Source organism: Takifugu flavidus, chromosome 6 (assembly GCF_003711565.1).
Source record: "Takifugu flavidus isolate HTHZ2018 chromosome 6, ASM371156v2, whole genome shotgun sequence".
Lineage (NCBI taxonomy): Eukaryota > Metazoa > Chordata > Actinopteri > Tetraodontiformes > Tetraodontidae > Takifugu > Takifugu flavidus.
Genome location: NC_079525.1, coordinates 5,968,331 through 5,987,783, shown reverse-complemented (window position 1 = coordinate 5,987,783; position 19,453 = coordinate 5,968,331). Strand labels below are relative to the sequence as shown.

Below are 19,453 nucleotides of genomic sequence, written 5' to 3'. Positions count from 1 at the left end.
CAAGGACACGTTCTGAAAGTCATGTTGAAAATTTAAATTATGCGTGTTTCGCTAAAAAGTATGAAATAAAATACACATTAGTGAGGTGACTAACTTGCAGCGAATTCTATTGACCAGGTTTATTTTTTATTCGGTTGACAGTGGCAGTACTGCACAATATGAACCACCTTCAAATGGAGGATAAAACCCTCACTCAAAACAGATACACGGCTTTAGTAAACCTAATTGATGAAAAATGCTGTATAATTACTACACTAAGGCAAAAAGCTTCTGATTAAAAATGACAACATACTGAATAAATGAACTCTAATTTAATTCAGTTGTTGTACCCCGTCTAGTTATCATTCCAAATTTACACATTGACAATTAGTTAAAATGACAAATACACCATTGGATGGCAAAATTATTGATTCTGTGTTACCTAATTTGCAATAATGCAGTCGGCGGAGAATAAATATGGCCCCCGTCCTCTTTACCTATTCAGACTTTATTAAAGTTTGAAGAAACCGTGTTGGACACGGCCTGACATACTACTGATATGGAGACCACCTGATATTTAAATGATGGTCTAGCAGAGGTAGAGCCTTAATGTATCACTGGTACATACTTTAATAAATACATCAGTTACTTTTGTCTGTTATACACATGTTAATGGGGGAGTTGTTGTCGCTCATGGATAAGTCATCGTTCTTCGTGCTGTATTCCGAGTCCTCATCAGTCTGGATCTGCAGGTGTTTGCGTCTGTGCAGCCTGAGGCTCTGCGAGCGGCTGAAGCCTCTCCCACAGATGTCACAGCGGTACGGTCTCTCTCCCGTGTGAAGCCTGAAGTGGTTCTTGAGACTCGACGCTCTTGTGAAACTCTTCTCGCACTCCGGACAGTCGTACTTCTCCCCAGAGTGGATTTTCTCGTGTTCCCTCAGGCGGCCGGACTGGTTGAAGCTGCGGTCGCACACAGAGCAGTGATAGGGCCTCTCGCCCGTGTGCGTGAGCCGGTGTCTGTTCATGGCCCCCGAGTGAGCAAAAGTCTTCCCGCAGTCCGGACAGGAAAAGGGTTTCTCTCCGGTGTGGACCTTCTGGTGGCCTTTGAGTTGGCCTTTCTGGGTGAACTGTTTCCCACACAGGCTGCACTGGTAGGGTTTCTCTCCTGAGTGGATCCGCATGTGTATCTGGAGGGCAGACATCTTGTGGCAGTCTCTTCCACAGAGGCCGCAGCTGTAAGACCTTTTAGTCTGATTATCATTTAACAGTTTCTGAGCTGGTGAAGCAGGAGCAACCTCTCTGCCGTTGTTGGGAACATGTTTCGGGTCTTCTTCATGCACTGTGGAAACAAAAACAGTGTAGCACAGGACCTACGTCCATCCAGCTTTGGCTAATTCACGTCACCTCAGAGCTTCCTATGTGGCGTTTGGGGTGATTTTAAAGGGACCACCAGCGCCAACACCCCGGATTGTTTTACTTCAGGGTTTCGCTCACCTTTGAGAGCGTCGTCTTCTTCCTCCTTCACTGTAATCCTAATTTCAGTGGTTTCCTGCTGCTGTCTGTCAGGTTCTGGTGGTACGTTACTGCCTTTGGTACCGGTCGGCTTAGACACCGGGTCTTTCGCTTCTTCTGTGGGGAAAAAACAAATAAGTTAAAGCAATGACACGTGTAGCGAAACAGATTTGTGACGCCGAACAGATCAAACACATTTGAAATCAAATGTTTATGTACCACATAATGGTTCCTCTTCCTCCTCTTCTTTGACTATTACATTCATATGTGGGCTGGGAGCGACCTTCTCCAGTCTGTCCTCTGATTCTTTCTCTTTACTTTCACAGCTCAGGGTCTCGGAGGAAGGAGGCTCACTGAACTCCTAAAAAGTAGCAGCACACATACGATAGACAATCAGTATCCGGAAATAGGATAAGAACCAGTGAAACAGAGAGAGTCACGTTATCTCTGGGAATTGGTTAAATTAGAGTGACAAGGTGGTAGGAGGTGGAGTGTTCTGGAAAAAGAGTGTGCAAAGACGTAGATTCCCAGTTGAAAGTGGTTTATTGAATTGTGGTCTGAAACAACGACAACAAACGTGACGAGAGAAATAGAGTTACCGAAACTATTACAGGAAAATTACCTATGAGTATCATTACGACTTATTAGCTTTGGCAGCATGTTAGCAAATAATAAGATTAACTTTTAAACTGTTGAACAAATGAACACTTACGTCAATGTATGGTGCCAAACTCACCTTCTGGCATTTACACAGGGCAATAAACCCATGGGTGACTGGTAAAAGGCAAAGAAATGAAGGAGCCATCTACCCTGTGTGGCTGCATGAACCAAAACTAGTTTCTACAGCGCTACCTGTGGTGCATTCAAGAGCGTTGGACATATGGGTGTCACACAGAAAACGAAGCATATCTGAAGTTAACATAATTCTAACATAATTCACATTATACAGTAGCTAATGATCAATGAATCTGGACCAGAATGGGTCGACAAGAACTTGATTATGTCTCCACATGACGGGACGAGAATCTCAGCTTTGATATGATCAGCTGCTTCACTGATCCAGTGGAGATCTGTCCTGGAGGCTGACCAGAGGATGACCTTCTGGGTGGGTTAGGGTGAGTTCGGCACCGGTGAGAGCGGAAGGTCGCGCTAACTGAGGCAGGGATAGTTGTTTCTACATGGGATCATACTCTGGACGTAGATGCGCAACAGAACCGTATGGTCTCATAAGCATCACAGTAGACCTGAAGATCAGGTCAATGACGTCGATGAGTCTACCGTAGCGGGTGCATAACATCTGGGGAATTTTGTTTTGGATAAGGAGATCCAGATCGGGTCATCCCAGCCCATTGGTTTCCTTCCAAATATCTGGAATCAGAATCTTGGCTTTTGTTCTGACCGGAAGAACATATCCTAGCAGATCATACTGACAGACCAGGACTCTACCAGGTAGGGGGAGGCTGCGTTGAATAGGTAGTACTGGGATGGATTAACTGAATACAGGTTGCTAACTAGAATTCCAAACAGTGAGATGCGTTTGTGACCTGGCAGCTGTGGTAGGAGGTTGTAGTAGCCTCAATAATGTACCGTGAGATAAAAATATCAGCTTTTTTTTCTATCATCATCCACACTTGTGCTACAAATGTGGAAGAAGAAGACAAACTCAAACCAAATAACCCAAAAGCTGAATTCTTTCAGAGTGGAGTGGTGCCAGTACCTCAGGGCTGACGTCGCCACCACGCCGGGACGGCAGATCCGCTCCAGCTCCAACTGGATCCGAGACGCCGCCGGCGATGGACTCCTTCCTGTTCTGTACGCACGATCTTCGGTGGTTTCTGAGCGTCCCGGCGAGCGAGAAGTGCCTCCCGCAGCCCGCGCACGTGTACGGCTTTTCCCCCGTGTGAATCCTGGTGTGCCTCCGCAGCTCCCCGGGAGCCACGAAGGCCTTGTCGCACTGCGTGCAGCTGTACGGCTTTTCTCCCGTGTGAGTCCGCATGTGGGTGGTCAGCGTCCACTGCTGCGCGAACGTCTTCCCGCAGTCGGAGCAGTGGTAGGGCGTGATGCCAGTGTGGAGGCGCTCGTGCCTCACCAGCGTCCCCGACAGGGCAAACCTTTTGTCGCAGTAGGAGCACTGGTACGGCCTCTCCCCCGTGTGAGTCCTCTGGTGGTCCCTCAGCTCTGCCGCGGAGTTACAGCTCTTGTCGCAGTCCGAACACGGGAACTTTTTCCTCGTGAAGCCAGCGACCACCTCGGCGTGCATGGCCTCCAGGTGCGTTTTCAGGTGCCAGTGTCGGGAAAAGCTTTTCAGGCAGATGGAGCAGTGATACGGCCTCTCGCCGGTGTGAGTGCGCCGGTGCAGCCTGAGCTCGCCCTGGCTGGCGAACCTTTTTTCACAGAAAGTGCAAGGAAACGGTTTCTCCCCCGTGTGGACCCTCTCGTGGATCATGAGCAGACCCTTCTCTGGAAATCTCTTCTCGCACATGGAGCAGGGAAAAGGCCTCTCTCCGGAGTGAGTCCGCAGGTGACGCTGAAGCTTGGACGCGTAGGGGAAGTCTTTCCCACACACCGAGCAGCAGTGGAGGGACAGAGGCTTTTCATTCTCACCCTCGAAGGTTTTGGTGGGAGTCTCTGCTGGTGGGATGTCAGGAACTGCTCTTCCTCCTGAACGGAGAGATAAGAACAGGCTTGATCCACAAGCAGAACCGAGACAATGCCGCTGCTCAGTCTATTAGTGTTTATAATGTTTGTTTATTTACGACGATTATATTAAGTTATACTACATACTATAGGAAGTTATACTGAAAGTTACACTGCACTCAATGCTTTCATTTGCTCACTGAGGTGTGAGAAATCCACTTCTTCCCCATCAGAGTTGATCAGGCCTCCAATTTCCTGCTGATCGTCTTCTGCCGGGATCGGCGCGGGATCGAACTCCTCCGGATTTTCAGAGTCCATCTCTCACATGAGCAACCCTGCACAGGTAAATGTTCATCATTAGCTGTACAGTTCTCCTACGTTTTAATTCGCGCGTATATTTATCTTCCAACGATGTTGTCGTTGATTCTGACCGTATGGTGAATGGGGGATATCACTGTTGAATGGATCACAGTTTTTGTTTGTTGTTTACGATTCAAGGTTAAAAAGATTTGCCTGTTCGTCAATGTGAGGTTGTGATTTTTGGCTGCTTCAGTCACGAATAGGGACGTCTCATCTGCCCCCTCTACAGGGGGCGGAGGGCTGCACAGCCGGTGCTCAGAATACAGCTATTGTCCTGCTCAAGGACACTTCAGCAGGGTCTTTTTGTTTTGACTGGGCAATTGAACCGGACTGGGCCTGGTGACAGCCTGCCTCCCAAAACACCTTTGCAGTTCGACTGAATAAAACACATGGCATTTGTTGCACTGCAGAAAGAGCAGTTTTGGTTTCGGTGGAGTTTAATTTCGAAGGAAACAAACGTGAAACCTCGGAATATTACGTCTGCATTGATTAGCCCAGTTAGCTCCGTAGCTTTAGCCTAGTGGTGCTCCGGTCCTCTTTGCTTAACTCCATCACTTCAGCCAGCATATCAACTGGAATTTGAGTTTAACAGCAGTGTAATTGACTAACCTGTTGGTTTCTACGTTGTCATAATACCAGTTCGATCGGGGACAAACGCACCGAACAGTTCAGACACCAGAATCTGACCTCCGAATGCCTCCGCCGTGACGGGGTGTCGGTGACCATCGCCTCGGTCAACGACTTCTACCTTTGAGAAAACTGTTATTAGCCAGCTAGCCAGCGACATGGGCTCTACTTCCTTTGTTTATATTAGCAATTAGCTAACAATTAGCCCCCTTAAGCTACACCCGCTAATCAACTCGCCCAAAGCCACCGTTCTAAGCGAAGGGCAAATTAAATTCTTTCGCGAAACTCATCTCCGAGCGGCTCTTCTCACTCGCCAGCCCAGCTAGCTACCCTTTAAAAGCGGACAATAGACAGTTTGACCAACCTCAACAGATTTCCCCCCCTTAGGTTAAAAAAAAAGTAGCCGCTCAATAGAAGTTTATTCAAACTATTTAATTATGTGTCTAAGTCTCCCTCGCTGTGATGCCCAGTATATTCGAACAATGGGTCAAATTAATCGTAAATAACGTGAAGCGTTCAGTTATATCTTGATTTGGGTCTGATTGTAACCTTTCTAGCCTCAGCTGCTAACAGCTAGTAGCAGTGTCGGTACTTCCGGTTGGCTTTTCCAAAATAAAAGCCTAATATTACGTTTAAAACAATTTTCTTTCAGAAATGTGTGCTTAAATTATACTGATTAAATATGACAATATCATATATAGAATAATACGCATGACCATTATAACACAAATGAACTGAAATAATAATGGTGTAATAAAATTGTAATGATTAGATTTCATTTCTGAATTCAACATAAACCTACTATTTTCTATGATAAAGCTAAAGAATTTTAATACCCAGGAATAAAACTGCCTATAAATAAGAAAATTAATATAAACAAATCAGACAGAGGAGCCACTGAGTTTACTGTATGTATTATACAGTTTATGGGTAAAACAGTGATATGTGGACAACAGATGGTTGTAACTGGATGATGTTAAGAATATGATGTTAAAATACTGAAAAATCAATTCCTAAACTGCAGTTGGCAGTCTTTACTGCACGTATTGCATGATAAATACTAACAGAATACTGTATACTTTGGAGTAAATGTTCAACCATTTCTTGCTTTACATTCAAAAGAAAAAAAAATCTCCAAGGGATAAATCATATTCCAGGGATTCACTATGATTTAATATCATAACACCAATTATAAATAACTGGTCTTTAGTGCAAATTTGAGACAGGTTACAATATTTCAAATGTATTCCTGAAAAGTGTCTGTACTCCATCGATATGGGTTTTAAAATACTAATAATCTGTATATTTTCTAAACATTAAATAATCATATTTGGCATGCAGGATACAAAGGCACTCGAACTGTACAGATGGGATATTAGAGGAGGATAAAAACATGAGTATAAAACACCGTAATCTTCCGTAAATGTCTATTCCAAGCCTACTCTGTACTCTCGGGTGCAGTAATTGGAGGAATGGAAGGAGGAAGTAGATGAAGGAAGTGTTAGTTTCTGTCATAAAGTGCCAACAGACCAACTGTCAGATGTCTAGTCGGGCCTCCTGCTTGGGTCTGCCGAGCTGCCTCGTGGGTCCGATCCGCCTGCCAGCGTGGGTGCGCTGGTGTTGCCGCAGCCCCTGACGGTAGATGAAGCGCTTCCCACACTGGCCGCACTCGTAGGGTCTCTCTCCCGTGTGAAGCCTGTGATGCACCTTTAGTTCCTCGGCTCTGGAGTAGCCTTTCCCACAGACGCTACACACAAACGGTCGGTCTTTAATGTGAGTCTGGTAATGTGCCGTGAGATAGGAGTTTATGCGGAAGGTCTTCCCGCAGATGGAGCACGCGTAGGGCCTTTCTCCAGAGTGCCGCATCTCGTGCAGCTTGAGAGAGGACGCCGTGTGGAAGCCTCTGCCGCACTCGGAGCAGAGGAACGGTTTCTCCCCGGTGTGAATGCGCTGGTGAACCTGTATGTAGCTCTCATTGATGAACTTCTTCCCACAGTCGGGACATGAGTAGCGCTTCTCTTTGATGTGGGTTTTCATGTGCTCTTCCAGCTTCTCTTTGTCAGTGAACTGAGCGCCGCAGCGTCGGCAGAAGACAAGCGACGCGGAGCGGCACTCCGCTGCCTCTGCCTCACCTGTTTTCTTTGTGTGGGTGGTGACGTGATGCGCTTGCAGAGCTGACTGACTCTCGCATTTCTTCCCACATTCCAGGCAATGGAGTGTTGATTTGATCTTGGATTCCCCTGGCAGAGACTTTAAATACTCAGACAAATGTGACTCGTCGGGCTTAAACTCACGGGCAATATCCACGCCGCCTTTATGACCTTAGAAAAGGAGACAAAATACACTTCACTCTCACAATCTTTCAATATTTATCTTTTTTTCCGTCAAGTATCGTGGTAGACACGGCCAATCCTCTCACCAAAGTGGACTTTGTAGTGCGTTTTCAGGTTTCCCTTCTGGTTGAAGCGTCGGCCACAGATGGAGCAGCTGTAGGGTTTCTCTCCTGTGTGGATCAGCTCGTGCCTCTCCAGTTTGTAGGCGTGGGGGAATTCCTTGCTGCACACGGAGCAGTGGTACCTGATCTTCTCTTTGGGCTTTTTTAAGAGCTCAGGAGGAATGTTTACAGGGACACAAACCATTTTCCTGCCAGGGCGCTTCTTCACTACACGGTTTAAGAGAATCGCAAGATGGTGCTGAAGTCCCGATACATGCCAAGTCTAAATCTGGGTTGGTGCGGGCGGTTTACTGGGTCTCACCTGAAGAAACACTCGCACTTTCCTCCTGTTCCTCAGCACAGGATTTTGTACCTTTCCTCCTTCTGTAAGGTCTCTTTCCTGACACAAAAAAGGAAAAGTAACTGTTTTATTCTTGGAGATACAGTTAGTTTACGATCAAGCAAAGAGCCAGTGAAGAGAAGGTGACTAAAGTCCAACTAAACTGCTTTTTTCCCTGACCTGCAGTTGGAGAGTCTGTTTCCACGAGTGCTGGGGGATGTGTCCTTCTCCGCGTGCGCCGTGGAACTGAAGGATAATGCATAACACAAGAGCTAAATAATATGTGCTAATATTTAAAAATTGACAGAGAAAATTTGCATTCACTACCTGCCTCGGCCTCCAAGTCTTCACGAGGCACATTTGGAACTTCTGAGCTCTTTCTTCGACCCCTGTGTTGTACTGTGAAATAAAAATTCCAGAGAGGTTTTACAGTCAGCATAAAGAAGCAATATACTTCATATTTTGGACGGTTATGTCATCTCCACTCACCAGGATTTGCACTTTTCTCAGTGTCATTTGCATCCAATAAGACCACTGTAACTTCTGGAACCTTTTTGTTTTTCCTTTGTCTCTTTCCTGGTAACATGAAGCTCAAGCAGATCAGAACTGAGTCCAACTACCCACTTTAAGTGGTTTCATTTTTCTAATGACTTTACCGCTGCGCGAGGAGGAGAAAGCGGCCACCTTTGAAGCTCTCTCATTCTCCTCCGCCTCCTCTCTAGGCTCTTTTTCAACTTCCACAACTTCCATAATGAGTGTTGGGCTGCAACTGTCTCTCTGTTGAAGCTGTGACCTGGAACTTTCCTGCTAGTAAAAACCATTCAACATTAGCATGACTAGCTTCATGCACAGCAGAGTTTTATCCAGCCGTCGCTCAGCCTGAGATATTTTTACCTCATTGTGCTGAAGACTTTGGGTGCAATCGGGACTCTGGCCTGGATTATTTCCTGCACAGAAATATTCCACTCAAGTTCAGAGATGCTAAAAATGACAATCTATGACTCTGAGAGTATTCTGAAGGTAGAAACAAGAATATACAGTAAACACTTGGATTGTAGAACCATAATAAATATGTTTACGGTTCAAAATTTTTAAATAAAAATCTCAGATGGGACAAATTGTATAAATCCTAAAAAGGTCTCTTGTGGTATTAAACTCACTTACGTTCCCATTCAACCACTTTGCCATCTGAGTTGATTAAACCACAAATTTCTTCCTCTTGTTCCTCCCCATCCTGCAACCTGACAGTCACATGGGGCGTTTGGTCCTCCGAGGTTGATGCCAATTTGGGTCCCTGTGAGATCAGGGGCTCTTGTTTACAACTATCCTAAATACAGAGACACAATCTGTTTTTCATTGTAGGGACACCACCTGCTATGACAGGATCGCTTTAGGACATGTGAAACCACAGCTGGATGACCACAAAAGACAGATGTTTTACAGATATTTGTAAAACTGTGGCTACTGTATCTGTAACGATGGCTCCACATACTGTTTGGTAAAGTGCTGATAGTTTGGTCCCGTTGGGCTCTGCATCTGTGCTTCGTTTGACTTCAGGATTCTGTTCTTGTGCGTCGCTGAAGTCTGTCGTGGACCTCTGGTTGGATGTGTTGTTCTTCTTGTGGACGAAAGTCTTCTCACATATTGTATAACTGGACTGATGCACAGTTCCATTCCCCCGCAGTCGTCCACACTTGTGGGAAACCGTAGGTTTTTCTCTCACAGTTGTTTCACTCCCCTCCCTCGAAGACGGACAACTCGAGTCCTCTGAAACACGCGTCTTTTCCCCACACAGGTCAACTTTTCCTCCATCTGAGCTCTCATCTGTGTTTAATGTGACACAAACAGTAACGTCAACACCCTGTCACCAAAATGAAACCCTGTGAGGGAAGATGAGACTTTTCCACTCACTGTTTTCACTCACAGTCCAGCCCTCCTCCTCCTCTTTGATGACGACGATGTCTGGGACTTCCCATGTATTGTCGGGGCTCGCTGATTCACGATGTTCTGAATTTTGTTCATCATGCTTTTCATTTAAACTCGGTGACAATGGATCTTCGACTTCAGAATCCTAGTAGGAATCAAAGACACCTGTGTTTGGTGAACAGTTAGCATTAAAAGTATAATATTAAATCCAAACATTGAATAGAAAAACTATATGTGCATATATAATAAAATAACTGTTAAATAACTATGGAACCACAAAAGTCGACTACGCACAAACTAAATCAGAAAATATTGGTTCCTACTAAATACTTCCTTCTTTTTAATATTTCACTGACTATATTGTAAATGTTTATGTAATGTAAATGCACTTTATGTAATATGCAAACATTTCCTGTAAGGAAATAATCGTGTTTCACTCTTTAAAAAATAGTCTGAAACATTAACACAATAAAATTGTGATTTTGCAAACTATAATACCTAATTTAAACCTAAGATAGTGCATGCATGTCAGCAATGTTATCACCTATATTTAGTCAGCCATCTGCACTTATAGATGTCGAGCCAATCAATAAATCACTTCCCCAGAGAAGTTGTGCATTGTAGAATGCATCACGAGTTTGTTTTTAAAGGCGTCACAAGCTAACTAGCAATATGCAGAGCTTTTATTCTGCAAGTAGAAGCTGCTCATGAATGCAAGGCTAATAGAAGCTGACAATTCGGAGCTGTCACCTCAAGTCACCTCGCAGCGGTGGAGGAAATTGTCTTTATCCTACAAATCAGTATAACGAACTGTGACAGCTTACTTCAACGATTATCCTAAACATTCCGTCATCTGTGAAGCGACTGAAGCGAAATGATATGCGTCAGTGTTACCTCAAACATAATGCGGCAGATTTGAGGGATGTCATATGTATATCGGGCTGAATAATAAATAAGGCTAAATTGTGGGAACGTGGATGAACCCTATAGCCTTTGCTAGCTTCAGCGTCTTCTTCGTGGATTTTTGGCAGCAACAGATGCCAAGGTGGCATCATCACTCGCTGTGGCACAGGGCGCCACCTGTTGGATGATGGTGGTCACTTTTTAACCATTCTTACAGACGGCGCGTATATGCCTGTCTTTAAGCAAAATAACTCGAAAAGTTATTAATCGATTTAAATGAATTTTATTGGAAATGTCGATAATAGGACGAGGAACAAATGGTTATATTTTGGTGAACTTACAGATTACAATCTGGATTCAGCAATGTTTTGAATGATCCTTTATCATTGCGAGCTATAGGGCCCTTTTTAGCATTTGAGGCCAAGGGGATTTGACCATTAAGAAAATGTTACATTATTTGACTCAATAATTTGTTAATAGTTTACATGCTTGGAACTTATTTAATCATTTAGAATAAATTGTATTTTTCTTAATTATATTTTAGTCTATTTTGGGTTTGGATGAACCAGCCTGGAGGAACAACCTCATCAGTCGAGTTGACGGAGAAGCAATCTCTACTCATTGCATGGAAAGCCATTCTATATGTGTTAGATTCTTTTGATTGTGCAACCCAGCTTTCATTTCCAAAGTAACACCAATGTACAGTAAAATGATGGACAGATCGGATCTAACCATAACATATTGCGTCATCTTTACAGTGTGTGTGAGGCCGCGTGTGTACCCTCCTGCAGGCGTGTTCTGAGTTCCGAATGGTGTGAAAGTTCTGTGTTCTTGCAGTGCCTGTCAGCTTCACCCACGGATCTGAACTTTGCACCGAAGCGGATTTTAAACGCCACAGGGCCGAAAACAGCAGCGCCTTTCGGGCGTTACAACATCAGCGAGCGACGAGACCTCTCTGCTCCTCTCTGCAGACGCAACTTTACAGTGGGTGAGTGCGTGCGTGCGGTGCGTGCGTGCGTGACCGCCGACCCTGTGACGCGCCTGTGTTGACACGCGGCTCTGTGGTTGACGTGGGCGTGTTGCACAGCGCCGCAGAGACGGACGGTGGAGCCATGGCGACGATAACTCCAGCAGAAATGAGTTTGAACTCCGTGAGCGGCTTCGTTTAGGCTGAACTTGCAACGGGAAGACACGAGTAGTCATGCTTTTCTCTTTCATGATATCTGTCGGAAGCTTTTCCTGAAGCGAGGTAAATACCTGAGCAACTACTAGCGCGCCTGTTAGCGCGCACTCAGCAAAACCGCTTGCTGTTTCCTTTTATAAATGGCCTTGGTGTTTTTAAACATGCATTGCTGTTGTTTCCAGTGGCGAAGACAGTAGATTTTTGTAGCACCTGTGATGTTGTAGAACTCGTTCAACAGTAAATTGGAGTTATCTGCGGACCTAGCGAGCGCAGCTAACTAGCTAGCCTGTCCTAACCGCATTAGAATTAAGTCAAATTTACGCAGTCAACATTTTTTTTAAAATGCCACTGTCACATTATCGAATATTGTATTTTCCGTCGTCCCTGTCAGTATCGCTAAAATGTGCTTTAAGAATTCTTATTCATAAACGTGTTCAAAGGCTTCTTGTAGGTCAAGAAACACAATAACTGCACTTCTAACTAGTTTAACTAGAATTTCCAAGAATTACAGCTTAACGGCCTCCATTTGCAAATTAAGGGTTGCGTGGTTTTGGTTTTGCTAAGGGGAGCACCCTTGGTTAGCACCTAATGAAATTATTAGATGTGATACTTTACATGGATTAGGTTATCATAATAAAACATTAAATTATGCAGTGAATTTAGGCGTTTCTCCCAGAGTAATTAGGCTGTGCATGTATGATTTAAAACTTGCATGAAGTTTTTCCGGTATTTTAGTGTTAAATCCTGTTTTTAGACTTGGATGTCTTTTCCCAGATGGAGTGGGATTCATCAGATGACGGTCTGGATGCATTCATGTCCTCTCAAGAATCTGAATCCCCTGAGCCTACTCCCACCACCAGCAAAATCTCAGAACACGAGTTCTCCTGTCACTGCTGCTACGACATCTTGGTGAACCCCACCACCCTGACCTGCGGCCATAACTTCTGCCGCCACTGTCTGGCTCTGTGGTGGGAATCTTCTCACAAGAATGAGTGCCCTGAGTGCCGGGAGAAATGGGAAGGCTTTCCTAAAATCAACATACTGCTGAGGTGTGCTTTTCACTGCCTAATGTGACTGCACTATTCACATTTTTCTAACATGCAGAAGACTCAATACATATGCAGATTTGGTCATTTTGCAATGCACAAAAACACATTTTGCTTTGTTGTATTTAACTCTGGTCTTGGTGTTCTCATCTCAAGGGATGCAACTAACAAACTGTTCAGCAGCGTTGTTCAACAGAGGAGAACAGAGATCCAGGCGAATCCCAAAATCTCCCGGAGTTTGCTGGCCTTCCAGAGGTAGCGGACTGAGAAGTGATGCAGCAGAAGCAATACTTCAACTGTGTTTGAGACATTCTTTTGCGCATTTTTGAACAATGGGATCACTGGCTGAATATCTGTGTTTTAGGTACGGTGACAACTTGGGGAGATCCAAGACCAAACGGAGCAAAGGAGCAGGAATTTTCTTCTCTGGAGTCCTGACTGCCCTTTCATGTGTGGCTGTAAGTGTTTAAACATTGGTGATGTTTCGCTGTTATCTGCTCAGCGTTTTTAGTCGTCACTTTTTATTTACATGATGGAAGATTTCCCAACTCTTTGGATTAGGTGAAGAGACCATGTTTATCTTGTCCATGTGGAACCTGAGAGCAACGTCACTGTGTATTTTGCCACATGGCGGTGGGTTCGTGTGCCTTTGGGAGTGTAAATAGATGACAGTATTTCTTTCTTTTGACTTTGATATGTGACTTGTTGTGTTGTGTTTGGCTCCGTGGGCCTGATCATGGACACACAGCAGTGATAAAAGATTGTGGGGTCCTTTTTTACACAGTTTGAGCCTGTGTGTGTTCTGGTGTCATGCGTGTTCCCAGGTGATGGTGCTGGTGTATCACTGGAGCGCCGGTGTCGATGAGCGGCACGATCCGCTGATTAGCAAACCAGTGTCTCGCTGGACACCAGAGGAAGTCCTGTCATGGCTGGACCAACTGGGTCCCTGGGCGCACCTTTACAGAGAACCGTTCCAGCAGGAGAACGTCAACGGGAGGTAATTAAGATTACTACCCTACAGAACAGTGTTCTGATCATGTAACGATTGTGTAATGGGACGTCTCGTTACATTAGGCTGCTCTTGATGCTGGGCGAAGAGGAGCTGTTAAAACCGCCGTACAACATCGGAAATCAGGCTCACCAACGTGCTATTCTGGCTGAACTGAACAGAATTAAACTCCTTGGTGTCAAACCTCCACAGAACCTTTGGGAATATAAGGTTAAGACTCTGCTTTCTGCCAGAGGGATATAAATAAATCCACATTATAAATGTCTGTGCCTGATTTTCTGTCCTGCTTCTTTCAGGAGGCAAATGCGGGAAAGTCTCTCTTCTTGCTCTACGCTCTGAAGCGCTCACCCCGTCTCACTCTCTTCTATCTGTATTTATTCGACTACACTGAAACCTTCCTGCCATTCCTGCACACGTGCTGTCCCGCCCTCACCCACGCGGAGCGCTCGGAGAGCATCTTCCTCAACACACAGGTGACCCTTTGCAGACTGCTATTCGATGTATCAGATGTAATCCTAGAATTGCATTCCAGAGTGTTGTGTGACACTTGCACTTATGTTATTATGTTGTGTATGTTTTAACTGAAGCTACAATTTATCTTTTAATGTCGTTTTGGTTGCCCCTGCCCATCACAGCTGGAGCCCAGCCTGGGACAGTGGACAGAGTTTCTCATCAAGTACCTGCTGCTTCCGTACCAGCTGATAGCGGAGTTTGCCTGGGACTGGCTGGCCGTGCATTACTGGACCTCCCGCTTCGTTATCGTCAACACCGTGCTGTTGTCCGTGCTGGAAGGCTGCGCGCTGTGGAGGCTCTGTGTTGGAGCTGAAATCAGGTACACATGAGCACGGACTGGCCCTGAAAGCATGATCGTAATAGTTCAAAATCAACAGATCAGATCTAGAATTTGTGTCTTCGCTTTGTTTAGATCTCTGCCCAACAAGATGTGGAGCCACGTGTGGAAGATGTTATCTCAGGGATTCGCCTTCGCCGTCCTGTGGCCTTTCATCCCTCAGTTTGTGTGCAACTGCCTCTTTTACTGGGCTCTGTACCTGAGTCCTATAATCAATATCGACTTGGTGGTGCGCCATCTAATGCACCCAGAAACTCAGGCGCTGTGACGGCAGCACTGCCAGGCAGCCTTTGTGACACCTCGCAGTCCACAGCAAATGTATAAGGTCGTTTTCCAAAGACGAGTGTTTGATTGACTTGTTTGCTGACTTCCTTGGATTTCTGTTGGATGGTCACCATGTGGACTGAGTCCACAACAGGCCTCAGAAATGATGTTCTGGCCACCACACTGCTGTTTCATCTGATGTAGAAGCACGATGGACAAACTCGCCTCTAAAGGGGGAACAAAGTGAGGACAGATCATTTGCTTTTATTTTTAATGAAATGTTATCCTTTAGAGAATTGACCTGCTATTTAATTGATACTGTGGAGTAGACAGGATGTCTGATTCCCCTGCAGCCTTCTTGCTGCAGCAGCTGTCTGAAATCAGGATCTGTCGGATGTTGAGGTCAGTAAATCGGCACTGATTCAGTGGTAAAGGTGTAGATTTGAAATGAACTGTACATTTTAAATTACCTTTCAAATGCAGAAACTGTCTAATTTTGTTACCATAGGGGAAACAGCTGATTTTATTATTCTATCCAAATTGTTTTGCACATTTTCTACAATCAGATTCGTTTTAGCTGCAGCTGTTGTACAAATGGGCATCGTCAAGGATTTTATTCTTATTTTTTACATTGTTTATTTGCACTTCAAAGTTCAGCACTGTGATTATGTTTCTTGTTCTTATGGATAGGGAAAAATAAAGATTTTTACGTGGAATTTTCCTCTTGGGTGTTTATTTTAACTTGATGTGTTGGCTTCATAACCTGCGCATAAAGGTGGATTTGGTGTTTCCTCATAACTCCCAGAGGTATTTAAAGCACAACACAGACTTTGTTGTGGCGCTTGGTTGTTTCTAATATTCAGGGGGTTAGAACATTTGCAACAATAGGATACCCGAATAAAACTCCTAAATCACAAGGTTATCCGTGTTAAATGCGGAAATGTGCAAACATGCGTTTGCAGTTCGCGTTACACGTTTCGTCCTTTTTGTCCCTCCTCGCTCTCCGTGGGCACAACTCAAAGCGTGCTGTGTTGTGACTATGGTCAGTAACTGACGTAACGGCTGCTTTCGGATTATTCTATAATTTCAGTCAATATTTTTAACATTTTCTGTCGCCCGATCCTGAAATTATCGGGACCTGCTTTAGTGGGACTTGTCGACCTTATAAAGATCGGAGTGGAGGCGGACCAAAACAAACGGACAGTCGGCTGCTGGTTAGCGTAAATCAACTCATTTGTGACTTTTTCCTGAAGCGCGTCTGCTAACATGTCGGCGGGGGCCAGCGACGCCAAGAAACGGAGCAAGAAGCGCTACGGGGCCGGTCACCATAGCAAACGGTGGAAGGGATCCCGGGAACTGGAGGTGGGCATGCAGGGGATTCTAATCACATGCAACATGAACGAGAGGAAGTGCACGGCGGAGGCCTTCAATCTGCTCAATGAGTACGCTGAAAAGCTGTACGGGCCCGAGAAGGTGAGTCCGGGCTGTTTTAGGTTTACTTGCACACTGTGATGGGAGGGAAAGCGTGTTTGATGTGTCTGTTGCAAACCTGCAGAGTAAAAATCCTGAATCCCCGCATGCAGGTTGGCGTCAGACTTAATTTTGCACTCTGTGCAGTTGTTTTGCTGCATGCATGCACACCCGACCTTTGTTTGTAGCCAGCAGAAATTCATCTTATATGTCTAAACCTGTATGAGTTAATTAAATGATAGATTGGCTCTAACACTGATGCTTGCCTTGCATTCTCTGGATCTTTGTGACACGTCAGTGACATAATCTTTTGCTTCTTCAAAGTTAGAGGACAATGATGGATCCAGCAGTGAAGAAGAGGAGGGAGGCGAGGAAGACGTCGCTGCCGCCCTAAAGAAGGAAGTGGCACAGCTGCAAGGTTCTGGACCTAAGCAAGAGAGACGCTTCCAGGCTTTGCAGAGCGGAGCCAACAATGTCATCTTTATCAAAACTCACAATCTGGGTAAATATTTTCATGGTGTGTAGGATTGCTGTAGTTTATTCTGGCCTGCCACAACAATTGTATTTTTATTTGGTTCCTAGAATCTGACAAGCTGGTTCATCACATCCTGTCTGACCTCCACACCACTAAGAAGAAGAAGTCACGTGTGATCCTTCGAATGCTGCCAGTCAGAAGCTAACTTCAATCCAACTGTGTTTAGCAGGGCCAATTTGGTCTGTTTCGATGTTTGTAATGTCTGTTTTTTGCCTTCTCATCCAGGTTACTGGGACCTGTAAGGCCTTTCCTGAGGACATGTTGAAGTATCTGACCACTTTCCTGGAGCCTTGGTTCAAAACCCCCAACTCTGCTACCTACCAAATCGCCTTCAAGGCCCGAAACAGCAGCCACAACAAGAGAGACGAGATAATCAAATCAATTGCAGGTACAGAGGATTGCATTACTGTTATGTTTTCATTATGCCATGGAAATAGTGACACGTCTTTTCACCACTGCAGGTCTTGTGGGAAAGTTAAACCCTAAAAACAAAGTGGACTTGACCAGCCCTGAACTGACGATCATCGTGGAGGTCATCAAAGCCGTGTGCTGCATCAGTGTGGTAAAGGACTATACACTGTACAGAAAATACAACGTCCAAGAAGTGGTGAAAGACGAAACACTGAAGGCTGATGTGAACTCGGCAAAAACGGAGTCCAATACAGCTGAGAAGAAGGAGGCCCAAGATTCAGAGGAGACAGGGAAAGGAAAAAGGGAAGATGAAGAGAATGGCATCAAAACTGCGCAAGGGGACAACGTGGTGGTCGATAAGAGCGAAAGTAATGGCGAGTGATAGCTCGCACGTGTTTTCATTTATTTTTAAAGATCAAAACATCATCAAGTCGCTTTAAATTATAGTGTTTTTGTTTTAAATAGCATTTTCAATGCAAATCATCATTTTGGGGGGTTTATCTGTTTTGTTTTTACTTCTGTTTGTATGTGATGCGTGTTTTCTAATCAATCTTTAATCAGAACATCCTCATTTTTATGGTACATTTGCTCCTCAGCTGTTGGCAAAAGGGATAAAGTTCTAATGTCCACTTTGACGTCTCGATAAAATGCTGTTTTTTGAGTTGCAGTTCTTCTCTACGCCACAAGATGGAGATAATAGTATATTTCGTAGAAACGTGGACTTCCGGGAGTCTCAGACTCTTCGGTAGATTTTTTTCCCTCATTTATCAGTTGTTACAATTTATTTACAGTTTATTTCTAACGCAGCTCCATTTTCTCATGAGCTGCTTCTTCAGTAATTTTGTAATGGTGTTTCAGCTGTTTGTAATAGTAAATAGTCTCATTATTAGGATACACATCTCATAGTTGGTAAATCGGCAATGTTTTGGTTTCCTTTTGTAAAGTGATTAAGAGCGACATTTTTTGTTGCTACAATATCCTTGGACCGGTAATTCAATAAAACGTGTCTTGTTTTGATAACTACAATATTTGTGAACGTTTGTCAGTTATTAAAAAAAAGGATGAAATGACTGATAAGAAATCATTTATAAGAGAAGCGACTAATTTTCCCCAAATCCTGTCAAAAACATTAATGTCTTATTTAAGGCAAAGACAATGAGGATTTCTCCAGAAGTCATACATGGGCTTATCAGGGCCGACGCTATTATTCTTGCTCTTCATTTATTTGCTTTCTTTTGAATATATTAGACAATTTAATAGACACAAAAATCGAATAACAAACATTAAGAGAAGCATAATATAAGTCTAAAGAACCCCTGTTTTAATACACTTCTCCAGTCACAATCACGAATTTCTTTCTGCTCATTACATCTATGCCGAACTGCTGTTGTGACCCTCTTGTCGTTATCTCGGCATCATTCCGCTTTACACTCACAAATTGCATCTCTGCTGGCCCTCAGGTGCCCCAATCAGCATGACCTGCTGCCAGGCCCCAACACAAGAGGGGAGATTTGTGTGTTTTCAGTCTGCCAGTGTGTTAAAACCACAACACCAATTAGTCTGTCTGACTGGTCACCATAATGAAACCGCAGCCTTAATGATGTCTCAGCTGAGATCTACATCCAACGTGGTGATAATAATGTAATAAAAACTTGCTCTCCATTCAATTCCAGTTTATTTTTTCCTACAGCAGAATGTGTTTGGCCACAATGAAAATGAATCATTTCCACAAAAAGCACACTTACAAAAACAACCAAGTGTAGACATTTACATGACAAAATAGCCTCTGATGTTTTAATTGCCCTCAACTTCAAGTCTAATTAAACCTCAAGTGGAAACCAGAGCCCAGAGCTTTCCAGCCACCCAGGACGGTGTGCTTATTCAGGTCTAAATGTCACAAGCGTGAGAAACAATCGCATCTACAGGCGCATGTGCTGGTGGTCCCAGGGGTCAGGATTAGCATCCAC

At 44.4% G+C, this 19,453-nt stretch overlaps 3 protein-coding genes across 5 annotated transcripts; 2 read left to right on the top strand and 1 right to left on the bottom strand.

Moving 5' to 3' along the window:
• Window positions 1–104: 104 nt before the first annotated feature.
• LOC130526772 (zinc finger protein 658B-like) lies at window positions 105–10,853 on the bottom strand. The gene is made up of 17 exons (XM_057034679.1): window positions 10,640–10,853; window positions 9,801–9,960; window positions 9,382–9,713; window positions 9,054–9,216; window positions 8,784–8,836; window positions 8,546–8,696; window positions 8,379–8,465; window positions 8,217–8,288; window positions 8,070–8,135; window positions 7,872–7,949; window positions 7,535–7,777; window positions 6,655–7,436; window positions 4,329–4,446; window positions 3,209–4,152; window positions 1,711–1,852; window positions 1,474–1,608; window positions 105–1,318 (listed from the first exon to the last, which is right to left on the bottom strand). Exons 1-17 carry the CDS (start codon window positions 10,658–10,660, stop codon window positions 621–623), a joined length of 4,245 nt encoding a protein of 1,414 aa, XP_056890659.1. The 5' UTR covers window positions 10,661–10,853; the 3' UTR covers window positions 105–620.
• Window positions 10,854–11,688: 835 nt separating this feature from the next.
• Window positions 11,689–15,786, top strand: LOC130526863 (bifunctional apoptosis regulator-like). 3 transcript variants are annotated; one of them, XM_057034852.1, is made up of 9 exons: window positions 11,689–11,706; window positions 12,676–12,950; window positions 13,104–13,202; window positions 13,312–13,405; window positions 13,772–13,944; window positions 14,022–14,166; window positions 14,253–14,429; window positions 14,592–14,788; window positions 14,882–15,786. In XM_057034852.1, exons 2-9 carry the CDS (start codon window positions 12,676–12,678, stop codon window positions 15,072–15,074), a joined length of 1,353 nt encoding a protein of 450 aa, XP_056890832.1. In that variant the 5' UTR covers window positions 11,689–11,706; the 3' UTR covers window positions 15,075–15,786. The 3 variants fall into 3 exon arrangements, with proteins under 3 accessions (XP_056890832.1, XP_056890831.1, XP_056890830.1); XM_057034851.1 differs by having other exon boundaries at window positions 11,697–11,967; window positions 12,656–12,950; XM_057034850.1 differs by lacking the exon at window positions 11,689–11,706 and adding an exon at window positions 11,740–11,967.
• Window positions 15,787–16,066: 280 nt separating this feature from the next.
• Window positions 16,067–18,512, top strand: thumpd1 (THUMP domain containing 1). Its single transcript, XM_057034884.1, has 5 exons — window positions 16,067–16,543; window positions 16,865–17,042; window positions 17,123–17,208; window positions 17,301–17,463; window positions 17,537–18,512. The coding sequence occupies exons 1-5, from the start codon at window positions 16,337–16,339 to the stop codon at window positions 17,866–17,868; spliced, it is 966 nt and encodes a 321-aa protein (XP_056890864.1). The 5' UTR covers window positions 16,067–16,336; the 3' UTR covers window positions 17,869–18,512.
• The last annotated feature ends 941 nt before the right edge of the window (window positions 18,513–19,453 follow it).